At 42.5% G+C, this 27515-nt stretch overlaps 1 protein-coding gene and 1 long non-coding RNA gene across 5 annotated transcripts in view; both read left to right on the plus strand.

Annotated features, from left to right (window-relative positions):
* NUP58 (nucleoporin 58) overlaps positions 1–14585 on the plus strand; it is a 51682-nt gene extending 37097 nt beyond the window's left edge. For all 4 annotated transcript variants that reach the window (XM_037891269.2, XM_037891286.2, XM_037891279.2 and 1 more), the window contains one exon: positions 12507–14585. In XM_037891269.2, coding sequence (XP_037747197.1) covers positions 12507–12676 — 170 coding nt within the window. In that variant the 3' untranslated portion in view covers positions 12677–14585. The remainder of the gene's footprint in view (positions 1–12506) is intronic.
* Positions 14586–16189: 1604 nt separating this feature from the next.
* LOC122463170 lies at positions 16190–20415 on the plus strand. Its single transcript, XR_006286267.1, has 2 exons — positions 16190–18123; positions 18883–20415. It is a non-coding gene; the product is annotated as an uncharacterized LOC122463170 (long non-coding RNA).
* Positions 20416–27515: the final 7100 nt, after the last annotated feature.

Consider the following 27515-nt stretch of genomic DNA (forward strand, 5'->3'; position numbering starts at 1 on the left):
CAGTAACGCTGAAATAATGTTGATTTTTCCTGTGGACTCCTCTGGCTCATATTCATTTATGTATTACATCAAATAAGGACTGCATTAATTTTGACTTCTAGTGTGTAGCATCCATGCTTTTTCTTTGTTAGTTTAGGATGATTCGTCTTTCAAATGAGGTCTAAAGAATGCTTTAGTTTAAAACAGCACATTACAAAATGGAAATAAATGTTTGCTTGATTTGGGTGGCTAATGCTCATGAATGCATAACATCCTGGTAAAGTGCATGTCATTTCTGTTAGTAGAATCTGCATATTACAAAACTGGAACTCTAGCATTTTTTGTGTTTAGTAACAAATGCATATTTTTATATAATGCTCAAATATTTTTACTTTTATAATCATTAAATTTTCTTACAGGTTCCTGATGCTTGAACTACGTTAAGCCAAAAATAAGTTATTTACTAATTTTTCATATATTAATAATAAAAATGACAAGTTGTTCTTTGAATGATTGCACATGTGCATTCCGCTCTAGGAGTGTACGTGCCCAAAGCACAGTTGCTGGAAATTTTTCCCTCAGTAGTACTCGTTGGGGTTGCTCAACCATCCTCTGTTGCTGCACGCCTATTGCGCCGGTATAAAGGTCCCAGCTAGCCCCCTGCCCTATCAGTTCCTTCTTACCACCTGTGATGGTCACTGGGACTGCTATCCTTGCTTTGACAGGTTCTCTCAGTGGTCTTCTTTTTCTTATATTTATACATAGTTCATAGAATTGTAGGACTGGAAGGGACCTGGAGAGGTCTTCTAGTCCAGTCCCCTGCTCTTAAGGCAGGGCTAAGTATTATCTAGACCATCCCTGACATCCATTATCCCCTTCCTAGATCCCAGGGAATGGTATGCTGCCGTCAATTTAAGAGATGCCTTTTTTCATATATCGATATACCAACATGTCAGAAGGTTCCTCAGATTCATAGTGAACCACTCACTACCCTCCCATTCGGCCTGTCTGCAGCTACACAGATGTTTACAAAATGTCTGGTGGTAGTGACAGTCTTTCTGAGGAGGTTAGGGGAGCAGGTCTAACCTTATCTAGACCACTGGCTAGTCAAGGGCTGGTCCAGGGCTCTGGAAGTGTCCAGCATTCAGATTATGCAGTTGACGTTCAAGGCCCAAGACCTTCTTATAAATGTAAAGAAATCTACCTTTGCTCCGCGCAGAGGATAGAGTTTATTGTAGCGGGGTTCAACTGTACTCAGGCCAGAGCCTACCTCCCAGAGGGTCTTTCCAGACAATCACATCCCTGATAATTCACCTCAAGGATCATATCAGTCACAACAGCCCAAAATTGTCTGAGGTCACATGGCCTTGTGCACATATGTGGCACAACAGGCAAGGCTGCACCTCACGCCCCTCCAGACATGGCTCAATGTACCCACCAAACCGCTACCATCTGGACTTCGTACTAATAGTACCTCAGTGGGTCCTCATCTCCCTCAATTGGTGGTTGGATCCGTTCACTGTTTGTTTGTGCGGGTGTTCTCTTTATACAGCCTTTGGTCTTCGGAGGAACTTTCACTCCACATCAGTGTCAGGAAATGCAGAGCAGTTCACCTGGCCTGTTAGGCCTTCCTGACACATTATGGGCAGAAACTTGTTTGTTCTTATGGACAGCACTGCAGCCCTGTTTTATCTCAACAGGCAAGGAGGTGATTGCTCTTCCGTCCTATGTCAGGAAACGATTTAGCTATGGGAATTTTGCACAGCCTACTCAATCAATCTTGTGGCCTTGTACCTTCTGGGAACGCAAAAAGACCTGACAGAGCGCCTCAGCAGGACTTTCTCCAGTCGCCACGACTGGTCCTTTTGCCCAGATATGGTGAGGGACATTTTCCAGCAGTGGAGGACTCCCCAGATAGATCTATTTGCAACCTGGTACAACAGAAAGTGTCACCAGTTCTGCTCCTGGCGAGGTCACAGTCCAGGTTCTGTCATGGATGCCTTTTTAATACCATAGACAGGACATCTTTATTATGCTTTTCCCCCTATCCTGCTCGTGTATAGAGTACTGCTAAAGATCACCTGGGACCAGGCCCGAGTTCTTCTGATAGCCCCAGCATGGCCCTGTCAATGCTGATTCTCCACTCTGCTAGGCCTCTCAGTGGCAACCCCAATCCCACTTACGTTACACCTGGACCTGATCTCTAAGGACAACAGTCTGCTGCTCCATCTGAATCTGAGCTCCCTTCACCTAACAGCCTGAAAGCTCCATGGCTAAATCCCAGGGAGCAGGCTTGCTCAGAGCAAGTTCATCAGGTCCTATTAGGTAGTAGAAAGAGCTCCACCAGGGATACTTACTTTTCAAAGTGGAAGCGGTTCTCTGTCTGGACATCCCAATGCAGAGCTTCACCCACACACTCAAGAATTTCTTGTAAGGATGACTCTCTATTATACCTGAAGCAGCAAGGCTTAGCTATTTCCTCTGTCAAGATTCACCTTGCAGAAACATCAGCTTTCCACTCTTGGGTGGATAACCGGTCTATTTTTTCAAATGATATGTCTGATTCCTCAAGGGCCTACAAAGGTTATATCCGCAAGTAAGAGGGGCTAGCCCGTTCTTCCATGGGACCTGACTTGATCTATCAAAGCTTATGGGACCACAGTTTGAATCGTGGGTAACTTGCTCTTTATTATACCTCTCCTGGAAAGTGATTTTCTTAATGGCCATCGCTTCGGCCAGAAGGTTCTTGGAGCTCCGTTTCCTCACCTCAGAACCTCTGTACACAGTCTACTTTAAAAATAAGGTGTATTTACGTCCTCACCCAGTTTCCTTCCAAAAGTGGGTTAGCAATTTCACAGCAATCAGGCAATCTACCTACCTACCTGTCTTTTACCCGAAGCCGCACGCAAATAGGGAGGGACCACACCTTCACTCATTGGATGTTAGATGCTCTATGTAGCTTTCTACATAGAAAGGACTAAACTGTTCCAATAATTTACCCAACTGTTTGCAGCTGTATCTAATATGATGAAGAGTCTCCCAGTCTCTTCAGAGACAATTCTGTCCTGGATCACCTCATACATTCATACTTGTTATGACCAGGCAGGTGTTCTGCCACCAGCTAACCTGACTGCTCATTCCACAAGGTCGCAAGCATCAGCAATGGTATTCCTAGCACAGATCCATCCCTACTCAGGATATTTGTAAAGCAGCGAACCGGTCATCAGTGCACACATTCTTCTCCCATTATACCATCACTCAACAGTCCAGGGATGATGCCAAATTTGGTTGAGCTGACCTGCAGTCAGTATGTCCATGAATTCTGATCCCTCCACCTGTTCAACTACTTAAGAGTCACCTAGACTGGAATGCACATGTGCAATCACTCAAAGAAGAAAAAACAGTTACTAACCTTCTGTAACTGTTGCTCTTCAACATGTGTTGCACATGTCCATTCCACGACCCGTCCTTCTGCATCAGAGTTTTCAAGAAAGAACTAACTGAGAGAGTGCAGAGTTGACTGGGCGTTTTATAATGGCACAATAGGTGCATGGCACCAGAGGGCGTTTGAGCTGCCCTGGTGGGTACCACTGAGGGAGAAGCTTCCAGTGAGCATGTTCAGGGCGTGCTCACACATGGAATGGACATGTGCAATACATCTCACAAAAACAAAAATTATGGAAGGTTAGTAACCGTTTTTTTCGTTGAAGTACTACAAAGTGCAAAACTTGCTTAATGTTCTTCATAAGCAACTTTGTTCCTCTAATATTAAACATTTTTAAATGAATGGTATAAAAGGTTTAAGGCATGCAGTACTTTAAAGTTTTGTGTTCCAAAGTGGCAGTGTTCATAAAACTCTCTGATTCGGCAAGGAACTGAAACATATACCTAACTTTAAGCATGTGTTCAGAAGCTTTTCTGAATTGGGATATCGATAAGGAAATTTATGAATCACTTAAACGTTATTGTCTAGATTTGTAATGTGGTTTAATTTTAAGAGATTATGGAAATCAAATTTCCAGATAACTTTGATAATTTATAAATACATTTAATCCTTGCCTGTGTCAGATGGCCTCTGGCTTGAATGTGATTTTACAGTATAGATCTACTTTATGGAGTAACGGAGCTTGGATACACTTATTTAAAAAAAAAAAAATACAATCTGTAATTTAAGTCAGTCCTCTTCCCCAGGCACTGTGTGCAGTACTTCAACACTGAGACCATTGTTTTGTAGAACCTTGTTATTGTCCTAGGTAATGAGAATTGTATTTTGTTTCTGCAGCTTTTTCTTTAATCTGACAGTCAGTAGGGTGGTTTGGATCTAGGGGAGCATGTATGTGCCATTATTGCAGCTCTCGAATTTAGATCTGACTCCTCTTCCATTAGATGTGTTACCATAAATTTTCTTTCTAATCCGCCCATCTCTAGGATTCACATATAATTCCAAATTTTTGATCTATCTCATGTTCAATTTTTTACTTGTAGAGTTTACACTGTCTTAGAATGTTGATCCTTTCTGGGCCCCACTAGCAACCTTCCCTCACTCCTTTTTTCTTTTTAAAAAATACATTGCTTAATAATTAGCCAACTTTTTACCCATACAACAATATGTAGAGTAATGCAGTATCTTTGTCTTATTTACATTTTATGCAATATTCTATCAAGTTTTCTTCTTCAGTTGTGTCCATGTGGGTCCTACTTCATGCGTGTATGCACCTGATGTGCACAAGATCAGAGCTTTGAAATAGTGATATCTGTTAGGCCACCCCTGTACCATGCATGTCCTCTTGCCCCACATCTGAGAGCATAAAGGGCAGAGCAGCAGCAACCGTTCCTCAGTTTCTTCTTACTGCCCCAGCAATGAGTTGGAACAAGCGGTGACTACCTGCTACCTCTTAGCGAAATTTGCTTCTTTTAGTTAGCTAGTCCCTTCAAATTCCCCCACTTTTCTTTGTTTTACTGCACTATTGCCAAAAAGGGGGTGGGAGGGGGAAGTAACTAACTTTTTTCTCTCCACTTTTTGCGTAAAATGGCAGATTCAGAGCCCTCAGGCTTCAGACCATGGCCATCTGTGAGGCTCATTCGCTTACAGATGGCCAGAGCCGCTGTCTTTTTTTTTTGTCTTGGTGGGAGTCATGTTCCAGGCTGTTGCATGGATACACTTCCTTTTTGACCGAGACAAGAAAATCCAGGGACAAATTTATACTTCCTTGAACAATCAATGAGAGGGACTTCAGACCATGAGAAGAGACCAGTTCCATCTTGGGGTTAATCCTTGTTCCTAAGTCCCAGTCATCCAGTGCCCCTGCCAGCCAGCACACAGCACCCCAGGTTAGTACTGGCAAGAAGTCCACAGCACTGTCAGGCAAGAATATAGGACCCATTGAAGACTATCTCAGTATTGGTTAGCACCATGGCACTGGAGACTGGTATTGCCTTCTCCAGGCAATGAATATCTAAACAGAAGAATGAATATTACTCCCAGCACCAATCCTCCTCTGTCCACAAGGAGAAGATCAAAAACTCATTCTCCTCTGGGACTTGAGGACTGCATCCAAAGACAAATGACACCAACTCAATTTCTGGCTCAGTACTGAAAAGGCACAGGACACCTTCTATGCCTACTCATGACAGTACTGGAAGCCATTGACATTGGCACTCACAATAGAGGCCTTAATTAATGGTACCAACCAGTTTAATGTTAAAGGTAGAAGCTAAGTCTCTGGCACGACATTCAACATTTATGCCACTACGGTGGGCACTGGTACACACCTCTGGTATCTTGATACTGAGTTCTTCTCAAGATCAGTGCCACCTCTAGAGAAAGTTTTCTCTTTATCTCCTTCACTGGGGAGGGGAACACCTTCATTCTGGCGTCTAGCAGTTTCAGTCACACAGACCAGGAGAAGGCCTTGCTCTACAAACCAGGGATGCTCACTTCAGAGCCTTGACTCATCCACCTCAGGCATGGCAATGGTCTGATCAGCATTACCAGAGCCAGGTGGATCCCTGTTGGCCCTATTGGCATACTGTGGACCTCCATATAGAGTATCCAGGAGCTGGTCTCCATCTTACCACTTAATAAAACACAGGCCATACTCCCTTTCTGTACCGCACCCCCATCTATAGACAGGGAGGAGCAAGAATAGCATTCACAGGAAAAACAGTCAGGTCCAGAGTCCTCTGAGCAATACCTTTCATCCTCTGAGACCAGTCATTGTCTTCTCCCAGTGAAATAGTCTTGTTTCCTGTACCAGCCCAAGGTGATTTTAGAGTCTTCCAGAGGCTGTTTTCTCATACAGCTGAGATTCTCAAAATGGAAACTTTAATAATTGAAGACGCTCCCAAGCTTTCAGATATGCTGCATTCTTCTGCTCCTGCCAGAATAGCACTGCCAATTAATGAGGGCATCTTAGAATCAGCTAAGACTCTGTCAGGTGTCAACAACTTTGCTTCAAATGGCTTAAAGAATGGAAAAGGAGTATCAGTTACCCCAAAAGGGGTTTGAGCAATTTTATAACCACCCAATCCCAGGTTCATTAATGGTCTCTCTTCTGCCCACAAGAAATCTAAAGACCCAAATAAATTAGACCTTTTTGGAAGAAAGGTTTATTAGTCGGCATCACCTCAGCTACGAATACGAACCTATCAAGTCTTGTTTGCAAAACCCTGTCTCATGTCAGATAACTCCTGACAACTCCAGAGAAGAGTTGAAAGCCGTCATTGCTGAAGGTCACCAGTAATGCCTTACACTCCCTAAGGCCTCCAGGGCCACACTTTGCTGCCTCAGCCCCAAATGACGGGCCCTTTAAGATACCAAGGGTAGTCTTGATAGAAGACCCTTACTTCTTCTGAGTATCTGCCCAGAAAGAAACCAAGGTTCTCTGAGAGGAGCTAATCTTTCTTAGTCTTTGATCAGTCTTCGTCTGCTTGTAGACTGCAAGTATGACACGAGGGTTGAGAGTCACAACAGAATCAGGCATGAGCCATCCCCAGATCCTGCCTTCAGATGCTGGTTTGCTTTATTCCATCAGGCTTGTACTGCTATAACAGCTGACCAATGGGTGCTGGAAGTGGTCTCATATGGTGCTTTCATCCAATTTGATTCCTTACCCCATTACCCTTCCCCATCCCTCTTCATGAATCCTTCTTACAAAAAGCTGAAAAGTGGCTTCCCTGCTTTGCTTGTGAGCCAAAGAGGAGGTGCATCTAGAGTACAGGGGAAGGGGTTTCTGCTTCTGATATTTCTTTGTTTTGAAACAAAAAAAAGGGGTCTTTGTCCTGTCCTAGACCCGAGAAGACTAAACAACATATACACTGTCTCAGATTTAGGATAGGAATACTTACCTTAATCATCCCTTTCCTAGACTCAGGACTGGTTTGTGGCTCTGAACCTCCAAGACTCAAACTTCCATTTTGCAATTCATGTAGCCCACAGGAAATATCTACAATTTGCAGTGAGTCCCAGTCATTACCAATAGAATGTTCTACTGTTTGGTCTTTCCAGAGCAGCAGCAGTTTTCACAAAGTGCCTGGGAATAGTGGCAGCACATCTGAAGAGATGAGGCATATTCACATCTACTCATATTTAAATGATTGGTTGATCAAAGTCAGGTCTCATCAGGAAGTCACCACAGCCTGTATCCATGTCCTTCCCCTTTTCAGACAGCTAGACCTCACTGAGAATTTTTATGAGAAACTATCTCTTACCCCATCACAAACAATAAAATTTACAGGTGCCTTAGTCAATTCCAGATCATTAGAGGCAGATCTTCCAACAACAGAGTTCTGTCTATCCAAATGATCATTACCAGTATCAAAACAAATCCATCAACTGCAATAAGAAACTGCCTCAAACTTCTTGGCCACATATCAGTTTGGCATGTACAGGACACCACTAGCCAAACTTTACCTACACCCATTACAGAGGTGGCTAAAGTCTGTGTATCACCCCAGGAGAAATCAAATGGGTATGTAAGTTATGGTCGCAGCTCACATTTTATCAGCACTGAATGGAAGGTCAGACCTCAAGAGCATTCCACCCCTCCTCCTACAAAGGTACAGATGCATCAAGAACAGGTGGGGAGCACATGTCTTGGCCACCTCCATAAACAAGGAACTTTGTCCCTAAAAAGCATGACTCCACCCATATACATTCTAGAATTACAAGCAATCGGGTTAGCGTGCATTGCATTCGTACCTATTTTACAGAATTCTACAATTCAGAGTCTGAGACAGTACCATCAGCAATACATTTATATAAGACAAGCAAAGAGGTTCTTGCTCATCACTTCTACGTCAGGAGGCAATGAAAGTTATGGACATGGTGCCAACAGTGGATAACCCAAGTAACTCTTCATCTTCCAGGAGTTGTCAATGATTTAGGAGACCTAATCAGCCAATCCATTACCAACCACAAATGATCTCTGAAGAACTCCATCATGTCACTATTTCACCAATGGGAATATCCCATTATAGACTTGTGTCATCAAACAACACATAGTGTCCAGCGTTTTGCTCCAATGGAGACATGAGTCCAGGATTCTAAGACACTTTTCATGTACCATGGGATCAAAGACTTATGTTTCCACCCGTTACTTTGATAATCAAAGTGATGTGCAAAATTCATACTGATCCTGGTAGCCTGAATTGTCTCAGCCAATATGGAGCTAACAGATCTCCTCAAGACATTTATTCAGCATCCAATACCACTTCCAGACTGTCCAAACATACTATCACAGAATGAAGGTCAAATACTAAATCCAGACCTGAAATTGTTACATCTGACAGCCTAGATATTGGCTGGTTGAGTGCTATTGATTTACTGTTCTCTACAAGTACAGAAGATCCTACTGGAAAGCAGAAAGCATTCCCCAAGAAAAATTTGTTCCTGTAAATGGAAAAGATTTTCAATTTTGGCAGTCCCACGCAACCTTGACCTAATGGAGGCTCCTATACCTAAAGTTCTTGATTATACTCTGTATTTGAAACACTTTGGACTCTTAGTTCAGCTATGGTCCACCTTACAGTGAGCTTAGCATGCCATTCTCCAGTACAGTCATGTTTACTTTCTCTCCCTTGCCCCCCTATCCAGATTTTTAAAGCAGTTACTATATACTTACCTGCTAGCTACAAAACATCCTCTGGTATGGTATTTTACTGTTGTTCCTACAAACCTAATGGAGACCCTGTCTCTGAATGTGGTCCACACTACCTTGCTGTCAAGATGGCCTTTTTTGGTTGCCATTGCATCAGCCAGGAGGGTCAGCAAAATAAGACTTTCATGGCCAGCCCTCCTTACACAACATTAAACAGAGGTTAGATGGTGTTGAGACTTCCTCTCAAATTTATTCTCAAAGTTGTGTCAGACTTTCATTTGAATCAATCTGTTAATCTTTCCAAAAGCTATAGTCTTCCGGGGTTGTGGGGGGAGGGTTGAAGAGGAGGGAAGAAAATCAACTTGGATGTTTCAAGACATTGTTATATTATCTTGATAGGGCAAAGCCCTTTAGTCAGACTCCCCAGTATTGTTTTGTTGCCATAAGTAGCACTTTTAAGGGGCACACCACTTCTTCCAAGAGGATATCTAAATGGATTAACCAGTGTATTTCAGTCTCTCACATGACTGGTACACCTCTTCCTTTAAACATCACTGCTCATTTCACTAGCGCACAGGCTGCCTCTTCTCCGTGCTTCGGAAACATCGCTACATCTGAAATCTGAAAGTTGGTTATTTGAGTGACCCCCTTTCCTTTTGTTACACTATGCCCCTGACCTGGCCACAAGATCAGATGACAAATCTTGCAGGAAAGTGTTACAAACACTTTTTAGTCAGTGGTAGTCAGAACTCCTCTATCTCCTCACCTTCCAGATGGGGCACCTAAAGTGAGATCCACACCGACACATACCTGAAGAAAGCTGGGTTACTTAACCTACTATAACTGGAGTCTTTGTTGTGGTGTCATCCATGTGCATCCCAGGACCTGCCCTTCATCACCACTTTTTAGAGTCCTATTACCTGGAATTCTGAAGGAACTGAGGGATGGTTGTGGCTGCTTTGCCCATGATGCTCTTGGATGGGGGGCATGAGGACATTGCAGCCTGGCTCAACAGACATTGCTATTCAGAGATTGCAATCTCATGCACAGGAATCATGTGCTAGTCCTAGAGTGAGATCCACATGCACATCTCAAAGAACCACGGTTACTGTAAGGTATTCTTTTCTTAAAAGAAAGATCAGTTGTGTGCACAGGGAAGGTTTTTTCCACCTAATCTCTAATTATAGCAAAAAGAGAGCTATATGGTTCATCTGATAGGTTTTTTTAAAATACATTTTGCATATGGCTTAATCCTTTTGGCAGAGTTAAATCAAACAAAAGTTTCACTTTTTTCACTAAGTTTAATACATTATTAAAGTCTCATCATATTCATGGCATTTCCTTGATCATATTTATAATTTGATATGAAAAAGCAGTTGAATTAGGGATTAGTACTTCACTGATTCTTACTGTTCCATAATTTTTAAGGCCAGAAGGGATCATTATGAACCTAGTCTGACCTGCATAACAATTTCTGCATCAAGAAGCAAGTACATGAAATATTGGAACATATGGAAATCTTCAAAATAAATCATGAGTCAAGAGTGGTATCCCAAGAGCGAGGATCTGTATAGGCATTTACTGAATTATTGGGTTACAATGGGTTACAGTCAAGGTGTAGGATATGAGGGTTTTTTTTGTGTCACTCTTGAAGAGGCCAGTATAGCGTTTGTACCTATGTGTGTTTCTATTTGGCATGAAGCACCCAGGTGATGGACAAAGGTCCAAATCGAAGTGTTCACACAATTATTTATGCACAGGTCTTAAATTGCTGTAGGATTCATTTCTTTAGTGTAAATAACTGTGAAACTGGGTTTCATGATTCTTTATTTTTGATATAAATAATTTTCAATAATAGAAGTCGGGGGGGGGAGGGATAGCTCAGTGGTTTGAGCATTGGCCTGCTAAACCCAGGGTTGTGAGTTCAATCCTTGAGGGCGCCATTTAGGGCTCTGGGGCAAAAATTGAGGATTGGTCCTGCTTTGACCAGGGGTTTGAACAAGATGATCTCCTGAGGTCCCTTCCAACTCTGATATTCTATGATTCTATGACATCAAATTTGGGTGGAACATAGATAACTTTGGGACTCAAATGAGGAATACTTTGGAGGTAAATTAGGATGTGTTTTTCCAAGCCTACAGAATTTTTTTATAGCATTGTGGCAGTGATACTGAATATGAATATAGAGATGCTTTCATTTTATGACTCTTTTATACTTGTAACTAGAGCTGGTTGAACTACTTTTTACACATAATGCTCATTAAGGGTTTAGCTCCCTTTCTGCCTGTGAATAGCTTATGAACCAGTCCTAATTTCTGTTAATGTTTCAATTATTTGTGTTCAGCAAATGATTTTTATCCTTTTCATGATTGTTAAATAGTTTACTTCACATATTCATTAATGTGACCAATCGCACACAGTCCTCATCTCCCTGGAAGTTGTTAAACAGGAGAAGGATGAATAATGAACTTCTGCTATGAATTGCAGTTACGAATCATGCTAATCTTTCAGAAAGTCTTAAGATTCTCTAACACTTTCATAAATATCGAGCTATTGTACAAATACCTATGCATAACTAATATGACCTCACAAATCTGAGTGAACAGAACTTGGTGTTTTTACTTGCTAATTATTGCAAAACAGTTAGTATTTGACCAGTTCTATTTTGTAAACTCCTGAACAAAATTACCTTTCAGGGGTGAAATTTCTCATCTTCACTTTCAGTCTAAAGGAAGATTGATGGATTTCATTTGTTTATTTTAGCAACATCTTCTGAGCTATTCATTGTTTTTTCCAAAGCTTGCTCTCTTCAAATGCTGTCTTTTGTGCACTAATTCAAAAGGGCTTTTTTAAAATAGCTAAAACTTGGCATGGTTTACTTATTTCCCTTTTAGGTTAGGACCCGTGTTGCACTTATTAGGAAGACAGCGTGGTCTTGTTAAGAGGGCATAAGACTGTTAGCTCTCTTCCAGATATGCCAGTGATCTGCTGTGAGACCACAGCCAGTCACTTCACCTGTCTGTGCCTCTACTTCTCCCACCCTTTGTCTGGCTTGTCTAGGTAGATTGTAAGCACACAGAGACAGGGACAGATGTGCACAGTGCCTTGCAGAGTAGGGCCCCAATCTCAGTTGAGAACTATAGATGCTACTGTAATACAGATAATAACAAAGGAAATAACTATTGCGCTATAAGGTATAGTAACTTAAAAATATACAGTGCTTGCACGGTAACATCTGACTCAATTCAGCAAATTTAAAACATGTTAGGAATGTGACATAGTATTGTGGGTCCACTTTGATATCTTCAGAGTAGTGTAATTACTAGTAATTCAGTAAGTCACTGTCCCTCATAAATTGGACCGAGGGCAAATCTGAAGTTATGATTTAACTGACTTCTGATTTTAAAATATTTTTCCTTCCCATACAAGGCTTTGGCAGCTCAACTACATCTGGGTTTAACTTCAGTAATCCTGGCATCACAGCATCGGCTGGCTTGACATTTGGGGTGTCTAATCCTGCATCTACAGGTTTTGGGACAGGAGGGCAACTTCTCCAGCTGAAGAAACCTCCTGCTGGAAACAAGAGAGGAAAAAGATAGACACACTCTTGGGGAAAGGGGAAGTGAATCAGCTTTGTTCATCCTAAAAGTCTATTTTTCTAAATGGATGCAGTAATTAAATTGCATCCCAGGAGATTTATAAAATTTTGCTACTTTTCCCTATTCTGGAATATGAAATGTAATCATATTGAACAACTATTTTCCTGTGAATAGAAACCCATTTATGTATTTTTATTTTGGTTCTAGTTTTAGAAATGTTCTATACTGCATTATTAAAGAATCTTCTAAAACCATCTATTTAACCTAATGTTAGTAGCAGAATATTTTTTGTTAATAAGCTTTATACCATATGAATATATGCATATTTGGTTTTTTTGTACAGATAAAATATATTCTAGTACAAATACTAGAGTTCATATCTTCTGTTCCTGGATATGGCCTTTAAATCTACTTCAGGGTGTTTCTTTGTGAATATGGATGTAAATATATAAATATATATATACACATATATATACACAGTACAGTGCACACATTTGTGCATATGTATTTGTATATATAATAAACACGTGAACTTTGCCCCATAGACAAAACTCTCCAAGTTCCTTTGCTTTGCGTGTTCCCTTTTCCATGTTGTTTTAGGCTCCCACATCTTGATGCTCATAGGAATATCAAATAGTGTTCCCTGGCTGTAATATTTTTGCAGCTTGTTTTTAAAGACGAGCTGAAATACTGTTCACTATTGTATAATTCTGGCAAATAGTGTTTAATTGCCTGTTTGTCCTCAACATTTTCCTTTCCTCAGCTAGCAATCACTCCAAAGAAGAATCTGGAGAGACTTTCAAACAAAGGTGTTGTCACAGCTGATGTTACCAAACAGGTCTCTCCTGGGCTGTGCTTCATTTCTGAGGCTGCTAGGCTTCAGGAGCAAGTTCAGGATTCCAGGAGATTGCTGGGGGGGGCCGAGAGTTGTGAAGCCAGTGGTGTCTTCTCTCTGCAAGTGGTGGATGCAGACTGTGCCACTCTAATGAAAATTGTAGCTAACCATTCCAAAACAGAGTTGATTCACACAGGGCTACTGGCATTGACTCCAAAAAGAGTTCCTTACCTGCCCTTAACACCCGTCACTGCTAAGGAATAAAGTAAAACAGTATACTTTGAGGGTAAGCTATTGTAACAATAGAAATAGTACCAGTCTTACAAGTGCAGCAAACTTCATGTTATGGCATCTTAGCACATTGGGCTGCATCTCCAGCTCAGAGTGCATTAAAACAGAAACAGCAGAAAAATCTCTTACAGAGTGTATATGGAATTTTGGAGATAAGTGTAGCTTTTAATATAGAGGTTGTTTTGTACATAATGTGCATCCAAATGAATATTCACAATCACTTTCACCAAGGCACCTTTTTTCTGAAACAGGTATTGCGCATAATTTTCTAGTATGAAGTCAGTTGCTTTCAATTGTAAAAGTGTTGTCAAGTACTGTTTTGTATGTTCTGGAAGTTATGTCTGCATACAGCAATTACTGGCCTTTGGCAAACATGGGGTTTTCTGTTGTTTGTGTTCAGAAATAAGGTATCAGTTTTGAACACAGAACTTATCACTTTTGTACACTTGTATGTTACTGCATCTAAGAGATGAGCATTTTCTTTGGGAGGCAATTAATAGTGTATGCGTTTTTGTTTTTGTTTTTTAAGGCAGTATTAAAAGCTTAAAAGTCCATTTCAACTTAAACCTTTTTCAAAACTTGCATTGGGCTGCAATCAAAATCCTGATATTTGTATTTCTTTGTTACTGCTTTTTTAAAAAAAGTTAAATTTAAAATGTTGAACCACTGGACTTTCTTGTAATGTATTAATTTGTGAAACTAATTTTTTTAAACTGTGTGCTGTCTTCGTCCACGTGTGCAACCTACCATTGTGCAAAACAATAAAATAAATTAATGCTGTGATCCTAGTCATATTTGTCTAATTATTTGTCTGTTTGCAGAATCTGGTCCTATCACCTTAGTTCTCTTGATTGTCATATTTAAAAAAAAAACACTGCTGCAAAATCTTATTGATTTATTTTGGATAATGTATACTTGCTCTTACTAAAAATAGAGTTTTGATCTCTGAATTAAAATCTTATGACTTTTGTGCATAATCTCTTCTCTTCTCCCATATTATGTGAACTCAGATGATACTATACTGCAGCACAATGTGTGCTCTTGCCTTCTCATGGGTGGGGGTTTTGCACTGTAAATTTAATTTCAAAACAAAGTGTTAATTTGCTTTGGGTAGTATAGTCCGTTGTCAGCAATAGTTTTGAAAGCTATAGGATTTTGGACTCCACTATGCAAGTAAGCTGCAGCATTGGCTAATTCCATAGATGCCACTAAGACATCACCCAATAAGCAGCTGTGCATAAGTGTCTTTTTAAGATTAAATAGTTTGACCATTTGTTCTAATCAATTATTTCTTAAAAAAAAAAAAAAAAAAAAAAAACCTGCCAGAGGAAAGGAAAGTATATAACTTTAACAACTGATTGAGCTCTCTGTGTGTCTAGGGCCTGATTTGCATGTGTGTTAAGGCCCCTTTACACCCATTTACACTACCAGAGACCACCATTTTGTCCATGTGACTCTCACTACAGTATAAGTAATTGCCAGAGGGTAACAGAGCTACCACTAGACTGGCCTTTTCCTTAGTGTCCTTGCAGCCCTTCCGTATTCCTCTGTTTCTATCCCTTCCCTGTCCAGCTGGGGTCCCACTCCATGCCTGCCGAGGAGCTTTCTGACTAACTCCCTTGTTCACTACTTTAGGCACAAAATAAGGATTTTAGGAATTTTATCTTTAATGTAGGCTACAGAATGTTTTGGGGTTTTTTTGTTGTGAAAAAAGTTAATTGTTAATCATGAGCACAAAGTAAGTAATAGATATCCTTGTTCTGGGACCATTTTTTCTGTGAAGATATTTCTTCTTAGCATCTCCCTCCAAGGTTTGCAGCAATTTTGCAATACAATACTTCTTTCGCCAGGTGGCAGGAGACTACTATTTTTCAATTTGCCAAAGATGTCATTATAAAGCCCTGTAAGGCATTATTGCTGCCACATAGTACACCAGCTTTTGTTTCCAGATGGTTTACACAAATAGTTTATTGAAATAGTTTTTTTTCTACAATGGAATTTTGATAATTTATACTGGTCGTGGAGGGTTGGAGCCCTCCCACGTAGCTCTAGGAGTTCAACCCTTTTAGCTAATCACAATTACCATAAAAGGGGGCACAGAGAGAAACCATTTGGATGTACAATTTAGATACCTGAGATCATATATCCAAGAGCCTCTAGTGATTAACAAACACAAATCCCATTGACTTTCAGTTGAACTTATGCTTCTATAAAGAAAAGGAGTACTTGTGGCACCTTAGAGACTAACTGAATGCATCCGATGAAGTGAGCTGTAGCTCACGAAAGCTTATGCTCAAATAAATTGGTTAATCTCTAAGGTGCCACAAGTACTCCTTTTCTTTATAGAAGCATATATTTCTTTTTGCGAATACAGACTAACACGGCTGCTACTCTGAAACCTGTCGTTATGCTTCTATGTCACTTAGAGGCAAAATTTTCAAAATAACCTATCTGCCATTTTGAGGTAGTTTTAATCATTTTCCAAAGATCAAAACAATATCAGTATGTTTTTTCTGTGCTGGCTGTTATGATTTGTAGTTTCCTGTTGGGCTCAAAGGATGCGGTATTTATGCAGTATTTCTAGGAAGGTTTTTGGTTGAGAAACTTACAGGCAAAGTCTTGCGATGTGCTCTGATGTTGTGTCTACCTTTAACAGCTGATGCTCTGACCAGCCTCAAGAACTTTTTTCTGTGATGGTACTAAAAAATCTCACAATCTGAATTGTTTTCCTCTCTTTCTTTTCATCTCAGGCATCCCTGTACGGCATTTACTGGGCCAGCACAAGTACAGTAACATCTTAGAAAGTAGTGAAATTGCATCCAAACTCCGGTTCTGATCAGGGACTAGTCTCTACCTGCTGTTCAAGAAACTCCCTGTCTCTCCCTTCTGTGTGTTTTCAATATGGCATTGTATTGTGACAGCAAGACCTGCCTCTGAATTGCTTATCTTTTATCATTGTTATGAAAGCAAGCTAGGGTGATTGGATTTTGAGAACACATTATGGTATTAACCCTGAGTAAGCAGGGAAGGAAACAAGGACTTAGCACTTCTTCAGGAATCAAGTAGCTATTAAATAAAACTATTAACATACTGAAAAACTACATATCCTGGAAATTATAAGTAATCTGGTAAATTCCAAAAATTATAAAACCACAGTTTGAATAATCCATAGCTGGATAGGACCCTTAAAAGAAAAAAAATATTGGTCAAAGGTGACAAACCTGAGTGTCCAAAGCTAACTCCATATTTAGATGCCTCAGTAAAAGCTGCCTGACTTTCAAAGATGCTGAGTGCTTCTAGCTGTCTTTAACCTCAGTAGGATTTGTTTTGTGAAAATCTGGCCACCTTTATTTCAGTGCCTAAATATGGATTTAGGAGTCAAAGTTAGAAGTTCATGTTTGAAAGTTTTGGCTACTACTTTCAACTTCCAAATAAGGATACATTCTCTCTAGGAATCTTTATTAAAGCCAAACTTTTCAAGCTTTGGTATTTATACTGTACATTTCTGTCACTGTTACAAATGTGGACCCTGGCCCTGCAGTTGGCCCTGTATGGGGCAGATCCTGGTGCCTATATGGGACCCCAGTGAATGAACATCTGTGAGGGAAGAAGAGTCTGTCCACACTGATCCAGTTGCAGGGTCAGGGCCAGGGCCATAGGAGTTTCACTTAATGTTCTGTGTAAATTATCAGAGTTGTCTTCAATGGCTGTGTTTCATTTAGAACTGCAAGATTATCAGTTACTCTCATTGGAAGTGAAGCATCATACTGGAAAACACTTCTGGATAGAAATATTATCCCTACTAACTGTATAGGCCAACATTTACAAATGAGCGCTTAAAGTTAGGCATGAGGGAGAGATTTTCAAAAGCGCCTAAGGAGTTTAGGAGCAGGTGTCCTATTGACTTTCAGTGGTGCTTATGCTCCTAAATTCCTTAGGTGTTTTTGAAAGTCTCCTCCTAATTCCTTACTAAGCGGCACTGAACACCTTTGAAAATCAGGCTACTTACTTAGTGCCTAAGTGTGGATTTATCTTTTAAGTATTCGCTTAATTTTAGCTCTCCCTCCCTCCACCCCCAACCTGGTTTTACAATTCTGGTATGTACATCTGATAGCTTGTATACATTCAAAAGTCATTTTTAGCTTCTAAATATATGTACCACCTATGGAATATTCTCATTCCTGGTCGCACCTTAACTGGAGACAGGTAGACCTTCCCCCACTTTCCATGTTTTTTGATCAAGTACAGCAGAATTAGACAGGAAGAAATACCAGGAGTGAAAATTCTGCAAGGTGATCACCTTGGAGAAGCAGAATTACAGGTAAGTAACTGTCCCTTATGGACACATTTATTCCTCAGTGTGATATTGGCTAATTTAATAATTGTAACTGGCAGGGAGCCTTTAAATTAGTTAGAAGGAGAGGTAAATATATGTGGTGTTAACTACAAACATTTTAAGGCACAGCTCATATTAATTTTAAATTGCAGGCAGTTTTATATTAGTTTGTTACCTCTTCTGTATCTATTCTGTGGATAAATAGATTATTTTCCAGTGCCCTCAATTTGGCACTTTCCATAAGTACTGTGGTCACTTAAAACAAACCTATTTTTTCCTCTTCCTGTCCCCAATCACATCTGCAATCCATGGTATAAAGATTTCCATTGAAAATTAATTAATGCATTAAATTGATAGAATTAGAGCTAACATTGCCAGGTATTAAAATGCAGTACCTGCAATAATAATAAAAAAAAAATTTAGTTCCCCTAGAAATGTCTTTCTCCACACACATTGTTTTAAATGTATTAATAACTGCACTTTCTCGGTGTTTTGTTCTGTTTTGTTTTTTACCAGTTAATATTACTTCCCCACCTCACCTTTGTCTCCATTTCACAGATGGGTCAATTTAGAGAGATTAAGGGCCAAGGGCGTAAGCCTGGCCTATTGAAGTCAGTGGCAAAACTCCCATTAACTTCAGTGGGACCAGGATTTGCCCCAAATGTGCAAAAGGACCTTTAACTTTGTATGCCCTGTATATTACTGGGGTTTTCTGTCTTTAGTCATCTTGTGCCTGATTTTCAGAAGTAATGAGCACCTGTTGCTCCCATCGACTTTGGAGTGGAGGACTCTCAGCACGTATGAAAATCAAACCATAGATGTGTGAAGTTGAGCTCTTCAGAATGGATGCATCCAAAATGATTTGCTGCTTTTGCAAACGTAGGCCTACGGGACTTGTTTATAGCAACATAAGACGTCAAGAATAAAACCCAGGTGTTCTAATACAGAGTCCCCTGTTCTAACCCCAAGATCAGAATCTTCCTAATTGAAATTCAAATTATTCTTAATTTATTCATAACATCAGAGCATGTTAAGCCTATCGGACTAGCTTCTCCACTACAACTGAGGTGTGCATAGTATAGCTCAGGAGAGGGTGTGTACTCCTCGATTCCTGGGCAGGATCTGCACTTGGCTAGCTCTCCAACATAAAGCTGCTCTACACCCTCAAAGCTGCTCTACATTTTTTTGCCAGCTGCTAGTGGCTAAAGGGGCAATATTGTCGCTGAGGTGTTCAGCCAAAGATAGGGAAGCTGTAGCCATGTCTGCCTTTTTCCAGCCATGCCTCCTATTTCAGCAACAGGAAGGTCATAGGGTAGGGTGACCATATGTCGTGATTTTATAGGGACAGTCCCGATATTTGGGACTTTTTCTTATATTGGTACCTATTACCCCACACTCCCTCTCCCAATTTTTCATATTTGCTGTCTGGTCACCCTGTCATAGGGGCTATGTTGATCTCGTGTGCTGCAGGCTTCCCTTACACTGGGATGATTCTCTGTGGTGTGCTGTGCCATCTTTCGGGCATCCACCAGCAGTGTGGCGCAAAGCAGCTACACGCCACATCAAAAGATGGACTGTAGAACTTAACTTTTTTAGAATACAGACTTAATTCCTTTGTTCTCTCCCAAAATTTCTGCTTAGTAAAGCACAGTTCCCAGATATGTTGCTTTCTCTTCACAATCAACACCAACACCTGAAGGTAGTTCTAAGTCAGCACTCACAGGGAACAGAACAAAATGCAAGGGATAAGAGAGAGTGCAAGAAATGCCCAGTTTTATTGCGATGTACATGAGTTTTAGCAGTATGTATTATTCAAATCTGTTTCAACTAAGAAAAGCCTGACTGACTGCATATTTACCTGTAGCAGTGGCTTCTGACTGAAACCATTGGCTGTCTGGAAGAAATAATCAAAACATAAATATCTTAGAGAAACACTGACAACTATTATCATTATTTCTTCTGCTGCTAGTTCCTGTTGTATCTATTGTTGTGGTGACCAGAGATTAAACCACCAGGAGAGAATTCCGCAAAACAGCCTGTGCTCAGCACCTTTGGCAGTCCAGTCAAGAGCAGACCTTGGCTGCAATGGGAATGAGACCAGATTTCGGCCATCAGCACACAGCCTCCAATGCTAAAATTCCCATTGATTAGAGTGGGGGCAGAGTGAACCTGACGGGAGTGCTTTTGAAAATCCTACTCTTAGAGTAGACAGGGAAAGCCACGATTTGCACCAGTACATCTTAGCCTGGTTTCAAGCAGGGATACTCTCTATCAGTGCAAATCACAGCTTTCCTTGGCTATCTGTAAGGTTTGCAACTAGTGGCTAAAATCATAGAGAAGGCCGTAGGCTCTGATTATTAGCATCCTAGAGCCAATCTTATTTGCCATGATGGGCTGCAGGATGAGGGCTGGTATTTGAGGGTATATCTATAGCACAAATGAGGGTCAGGTTGCAGTGCAGGTAGTCATACCCCCTCTAGCCTTAATCTAGCTGCTGCCAGTAGCAGTATGAATGAGGACAGAATAGTGTGAGCTGGCCACACCACACAAGCCCGCTGAGGACTCAGGGTATGTTCTTGGGTTGCTAGCCTGTGCCAGGGTCTGTGCTGCCACATCTTTACTGCTATTGTTACCTGCCCTCATTCAATTAGATGGGTATGCCTGCCTGCCTATGCTGCAGTCACACCCTTGACTGCAATGTAAATGTATTCTCAGCTGGGGCTCAGCATGGCACGACTGCCTTTTTTTACAAAACAACTTTGTGCTCTTCCTTATTTGTAGTAATGTCTGTTTGGAAGCTTGAAAATGTTTTCCCTCCTCATTTTGTTCTTTTCAGTTTAAGAAATATCACTCTCCTCCCCACCCACCTTATTGCTAGTGCAACAGCAGCCAACAGAGTTATAGCTTCTTTCTTTGTGTACCTGCTTTACTCCAGTGTTCGTTAGCTAGATACTGCTTCAGAGCCAGCCGGGGGAGAGCAAGAGAAAAAAAAGTCTGCATCAATTCAGGGGATCACAGATAGCAATGGAATTCCAGCTCCAATTCAAATAGTGGTGTTAAAAAGCTCCATTATGGAATGGTGGATTTCTTCCTTTAAAGTCAACGTTGAGAATTCAAGGAATATTCCTTGCAACATTATACCATTTTTAAGGTAAATCAAATTTGGGACTATACTATCGAAGTTATGTAAAATAGCAGTGCTGAGAATGCAAGATTTTTTTGGTCTGTTTTAGCTAATATTTTCCTCAATTAATGTTAGGTGAATGACCATATGTGTGCTATTTTTGTTTGCTTTCAAATAGGGCTGTCGATTAAGAACAGTTAACTCACACGATTAACTCAAAAAATTTAATCGTGATTAATAGAAGTTTTAATTGCACTGTTAAACAATAGAATACCAATTGAAAATTATTACATATTTTTGGATGTTTTCTACATTTTCAAATGTATTGATTTCAATTACAATCCAGAATACAACGTGTATACTGCTCACTTTATATTACTTTTATTACAAATATTTGCACTGTAAAAATGATAAACAACCAATAGTATTTTTCAGTTCATCTCATACAAGTATCGTAATGCAATCTCCTTATCATGAAAGTCCAAAATTTAGATAGTCAAAAACCCCTGCTCATTTGCCATTTAACCCTGTAGGCATCTAAGTTTCTGCCAGTAAAGCCCCTATAATTTACACCAGTGCATACAGAACCATAGAAATGTAGGGCTAGAAGAGACCTGCTGAGATCCTCTGGTCTATCCCTCCACCCGTCTGCTGAGACAGGTGACTATCCCTGAGAGGTGTCTGTCTAATCTGTTCTTAAAAACCTCCAGTGACAGGAATTCCACAACTTTCTTAGGTAACAAACACCTGTCAGGAATGGTCTAGTCTAGATAATACTTAGTCCTGCCATGAGTGCAGGGGACTAGACTAGATGACCTCTCAAGTTCCTTTCCAATACTATGATTCTATGTTCCAGTGCTTAAATATGCTTATAATTAGAAAGTTTTTCCCTATATCTAACCTAAATCTCCCTTGCTGCAAACTAAGCTGATTACTACTTGTCCTGCCCTTGGTAGGCATGAAAACAATTGATCGCTGTCCCCTTTATAACAATATATTTGAAGATTGTTGTATCCCCTACCAGTCTTCTCTTGACTAAACATGCCCAATTCTTTCAACTTTTCCTCATAGGTCATGTATTCTAAACCTGTTATTTGTGTAGCTTTCCTCTGGACTCTCCAGTTAGTTCACATCTTTCTTAAAGTGTTGTGCTCCAACCTGGATGCAGTACTCCAGCTGATGTATCTCCTATGCTAAGTAAGGACTGGAACCTGGGTTTCCCAGCTGAGTGTGCTAACCAGTAGGCTACAGAGTCATTTTCACTTTTCTCTGGTCCAATGAATATTTAAGTATTTCATGCGAAGTGGAAAAGCTTCCCGGGTTTAAATTGCTGCTCTGAATTAGGCAGAGTGGGGATCTGAACTTGCATCTCACACATCCTGGGCAAATGCTCTAATAACCAGTGGGCTATTGGCTATAAGGGAGTGGCAGATGGTGGCACCTCATCCTCCTCTGAGTTTGTGGGGGGAGGGTTGCAAAAGAAGACTAATCTGCCTTAGGCACCGAACTCCAGGAGAGGAATCCCAAGCAGAGATGGCTGCATCCCTCTGACTCAGACATCTAAGGGTATGTCTACGCTACGAAATTAGGTTGAATTTATAGAAGTCGATTTTTTAGGAAGTGATTTTATATACTCAATTATGTGTGTCCCCACTAAACGCATTAAGTCAGCGGAGTGTGTCCACAGTACCATGGCTAGCGTCGACTTTCGGAGCATTGCACTGCGGGTAGCTATCCTACAGTTCCCGCAGTCTCTGCTGCCCATTGGAATTTTGAGTTAAGTTCCCAATGCCTGATGGGGCAAAAACATTCTCGCAGGTGGTTTTGGGTACGTGTCGTCAGTTGCCCCTCCCTCCGTGAAAGCAATGGCAGACAATCATTTCGCACCTTTTTTCCATGCGGACACCATACTGCTTTCAACAGATGGTGCAGGAGCACGGCTAACCGTCGTCATTGAATGACCGCTTCCGCGGCCACTCTGCTCTCCTGAATCCACCTTGCAGGTCGTCACCGCTTCTACTGCAACTCTGCTTTCCTGCTCTCCTACAGACGCCATACCACGGCAAGTGTGCAGCGCGCTCAGCTCAGCTCACCGACACCGCCACTGTTGTGTCCTGGTGCTGCTGGCAGCAGACGGTGCAGTAGGCCTGCTAACCATCGTCATCCACCGCTTCCCCTGCAACTCTGCTCTCCTGCAGACACCAGACCACGGCAAATGTGGAGCCCGCTCAGATCACCGCGGCAGTTATGAGCATTGTAAACACCTTGCACATTATCCTGCAGTATGTTCAGAACCAGAACCTGCAAAACCAGGTGAGGAGGTGACGGCAGCACGGTGACGAGATTGATGAGGACATGGACACAGACTTCTCTCAAAGTGCGGGCCCCGGCAATTTGGACATCCTGGTGACAATGGGGCAGGCTCATGGAGTGGAACGCTGATTCTGGGCCCAGAAAACAAGCACAGAATGGTGGAACCACATAGCGTTGCAGGTTCCCAGTGGCTGCAAAACTTTCGCATGCGTAAGGGCACTTTCATGGAACTATGTGACTTGCTTTCCCCTGCTGTGAAGCACAAGAATACCAAGATGAGAGCAGCCCTCACAGTTGAGAAGCGAGTGGCGATAGCCCTCTGGAAACTTGCAACGCCAGACAGCTACCAGTCAGTCGGGAATCAATTTGGAGTGGGCAAAACTACTGTGGGGGCTGCTGTGATCCAAGTAGCCAACGCAATCATTGAGCTGCTGCTATCAAGGGTAGTGATTCTGGGAAATGTGCAGGTCATAGTGGATGGCTTTGCTGCAATGGGATTCCCTAACTGTGGTGGGGCGATAGATGGAACGTATATCCCTATCTTGGGACAGGACCACCTTGGCAGCCAGTACATAAACTGAAAGGGGTACTTTTCAATGGTGCTGCAAGCACTGGTGGATCACAAGGGACATTTCAGCAACATCAACATGGGATGGCCAGGAAAGGTACATGACGCTCGCATCTTCAGGAACTCTGGTCTGTTTGAACAGCTGCAGGAAGGGACTTACTTTCCAGACCAGAAAATAACCATTGGGGATGTTGAAATGCCTATAGTGATCCTTGGGGACCCAGCCTAGCCCTTAATGCCATGGCTCATGAAGCCGTACACAGGCACCCTGGACAGTAGTCAGGAGCTGTTCAACTATAGGCTGAGCAAGTGCAGAATGGTGATAGAATGTGCATGTGGACATTTAAAAGTGCGCTGGCGCAGTTTACTGACTCAGACCTCAGTGAAACCAGTATTCCCTTTGTTATTGCTGCTTGCTGTGTGCTCCACAATATCTGAGAGAGTAAGGGGGAGACGTTTATGGCGGGGTGGGAGGTTGAGACAAATTGCCTGGCCGCTGATTACATGCAGCCAGACACCAGGGCGGTTAGAAGAGCACAGCAGGGTGCACTGCGCATCAGAGAAGCTTTGAAAACCAGTTTCATGACTGGCCAGGCTACGGTGTGAGAGTTCTGTTTGTTTCTCCTTGATGAAAACCTGCCCCCTTGGTTCAGTCTACTTCCCTGTAAGCCAACCGCCCTCCCCCCTTCGATCACCACTTGCAGAGGCAATAAAGTCATTGTTGTTTCAAATTCATGCATTCTTTATTAATTCGTCACACAAATAGGGGGATAACTATCAAGGTAGCCTGGGAGGGATGGGGGAGGAAGCACCAGGTGGGGTGGGGGAGGAGGGAAGGACAAGGTCACACTGCACTTCAAAACTTATTGAATGCCAGCCTTCTGTTGCTTGGGCAATCCTCTGGGGTGGAGTGGTTGGGTGCCTGGAGGCGCACCCCCTCACCCCCCGCCTTCTTCGGCGTCTGGGTGAGGAGGCTATGGAACTTGGGGAGGAGTGCGGGCAGTTACACAGCAGCTGCAGCGGCGGTCTGTGCTCATGCTGCCTTTCCTGCAGCTCAGCCATACACCGGAGTATATCAGTTTGATCCTCCAGTAGCCTCAGCATTGCCTCCTCCCTCCTCTCCTCACACTGCCACCACCTCTCCCCTTGCTCGTCCCTCCTGTCCTCGCGTTACATTTTCTGCTTTCCTGGACTCTGCCATTGTTTGCCTCCACGCATTCCTTTGAGCTCTTTCAGTGCGGGAGGATTGCTTGAGCTCAGAGAACATTTCATCACAAGTGCGGTTTTTTTCGCCTTCTTATCTGCGCTAGCCTCTGGGATGGAGATGATAGGGGGAGCGTTGAAACATTTGCAGCTGCGGGAGGAAAAAAAGGGAGAGTAGTATTTAAAAAGACACATTTTAGAGAACAATGGGTAGACTCTTTCATGGTGAATGGTTTCAAACAGCAGCGCGCTCCTTTCCCATACCAAGCACCCATTGGATTGGCCATTTAAAAGGAGGGGCTGTGGTTTTCGGGTTAACGTGCAGCACAAACCCAACTAAACCCTCCCACCCACCCAATTCTCTGGGATGATCGCTTCACCCCTCCTCCCACCTTGTGACTAGTATCAGGGAAGATCCCTGCCAGCCAAACGCGAACAGCTCAGCATGAATGGCACCGTGTAGCTAGAAGCACCGTGTGGCTAGAAGCGGGGATGATTTCTTTTCAGCCACAGGCAGACAGCCCAGTAGGAACGGCCATCTCTGAATGTCCCCTTAATAAAATTCCCCTATTTCAACCAGGTGACCACAAATGATATCACTCTCCTGAGGATAACACAGAGAGATAAAGAACGGATGTTGCTTGAATGCCAGCAAACACCGGGACCATACGCTGCCATGCTTTGTTATGCAGTGATTCCAGACTACGTGCTACTGGCTTGGCGTGGTAAAATAGCTGTACTGGCCGCGAATGCATCCCAATCTTCAGGGAAAATTAATCATTAAACATGCTTGCTTTTAAACCATGTATTATATTTACAAAGGTACACTTACCAGAGGTGCCTTCTCTGCCTTCAAGGTCCGGGAGCCCGGGTTGGGAGGGTATTGGCTTCAGGGTGATAAACAGCTCCTGGCTGTTGGGGAGAATGGTTTCATCCTCATCATCATCTTCCTTGTCCCCAAAATCCTCATCCCTGTTGCGTGAGACTCCCCCCTTGCAGGAGTCCACGTACGGGGTGGGGTAGTGGTAGGGGCACTACCTAGAATTGCATGCAGCTCATCATAGAAGCGGCATGTCTGGGGTTCTGACCCGGAGCGGCCGTTTGCCTGTTTGGTTTTTTGCTAGCCTTGCCTGAACTCCTTAAGTTTCACACAGCACTGCTGCGGGTCCCTGTTATAGCCTCTGTCCTTCATGCCCTTGGAGATTTTTTCAAATATTTTGGCATTTTGTCTTTTGGAACGGAGTTCTGATAGCACGGATTCATCTCCCCATAATGCGATTAGATCCAGTACCTCCTGTTCGGTCCATGCTGGAGCTCTTTTGTGATTCTGGGACTGCATGGTCACTTCTGCTGATGAGCTCTGCATGGTCACGCCATGCTGGCCAAAGAGGAAATGAAATTCAAAAGTTCCTGGTGCTTTTCCTGTGTACCTGGCTAGTGCATCTGAGTTGAAAGTGCTGTCCAGAGCGGTCACGAATGGAGCGCTCTGGGATAGCTCCCAGAGGCTAATACCATCAAGTTGCGTCCACACTACCCCAAATTTGACCAGGCGATGTTGATTTCAGCGCTAATCCCCTCGTTGGGGAGGAGTACAGAAATTGATTTTAAGAGCCCTTTAAGTCGACAAAAGTGGCTTTGTCATGTGGATGGGTGCAAGGTTAAATCGATCTAATGCTGCTAAATTCAACCTAAACTCGTAGTGTAGACCAGGGCTAATTCCCCTTGAGGCACTCTAGGCAGGAGTGCCGGAACAGAGCAGCCAAGGGGCGATGGCCTCCCACTTTTTACCAGCCATAAAGGTGAAGGGGGGTGAGGTCTTGGGAAGGGCAGCATGGGAACGAGGCCTTGGGGGAAGAGGCAGCCCTAGGGTGGGGGCTCAGGGAGAAGGGGTGGTGCGAGGGTGGGTCCTCACAGGGAATGGGAGGTGCAAGAGCAAGGTCTCGGCGGGGGGGCAGGGAGGCACAGAGAGGTGGGGCCATGGGCACTTCCACTGCTCCTGGCTCTAGGCCACTCCTTTCTTCAGCATTTCCTCCTGGCTAGTTTAGGCAGCACCTCACTCAGCATCCTGGCCTCTGTAAATCCTATTCTTAGTCATCTAACTCTCCCCACACGTATTCCAGAGAGGCTAGGCACCTAACTCACGGCTGAAGGTTCCACTAGGCAGCAGGG

Source organism: Chelonia mydas, chromosome 1, assembly GCF_015237465.2.
Source record: "Chelonia mydas isolate rCheMyd1 chromosome 1, rCheMyd1.pri.v2, whole genome shotgun sequence".
NCBI classification, from domain to species: Eukaryota; Metazoa; Chordata; order Testudines; family Cheloniidae; genus Chelonia; species Chelonia mydas.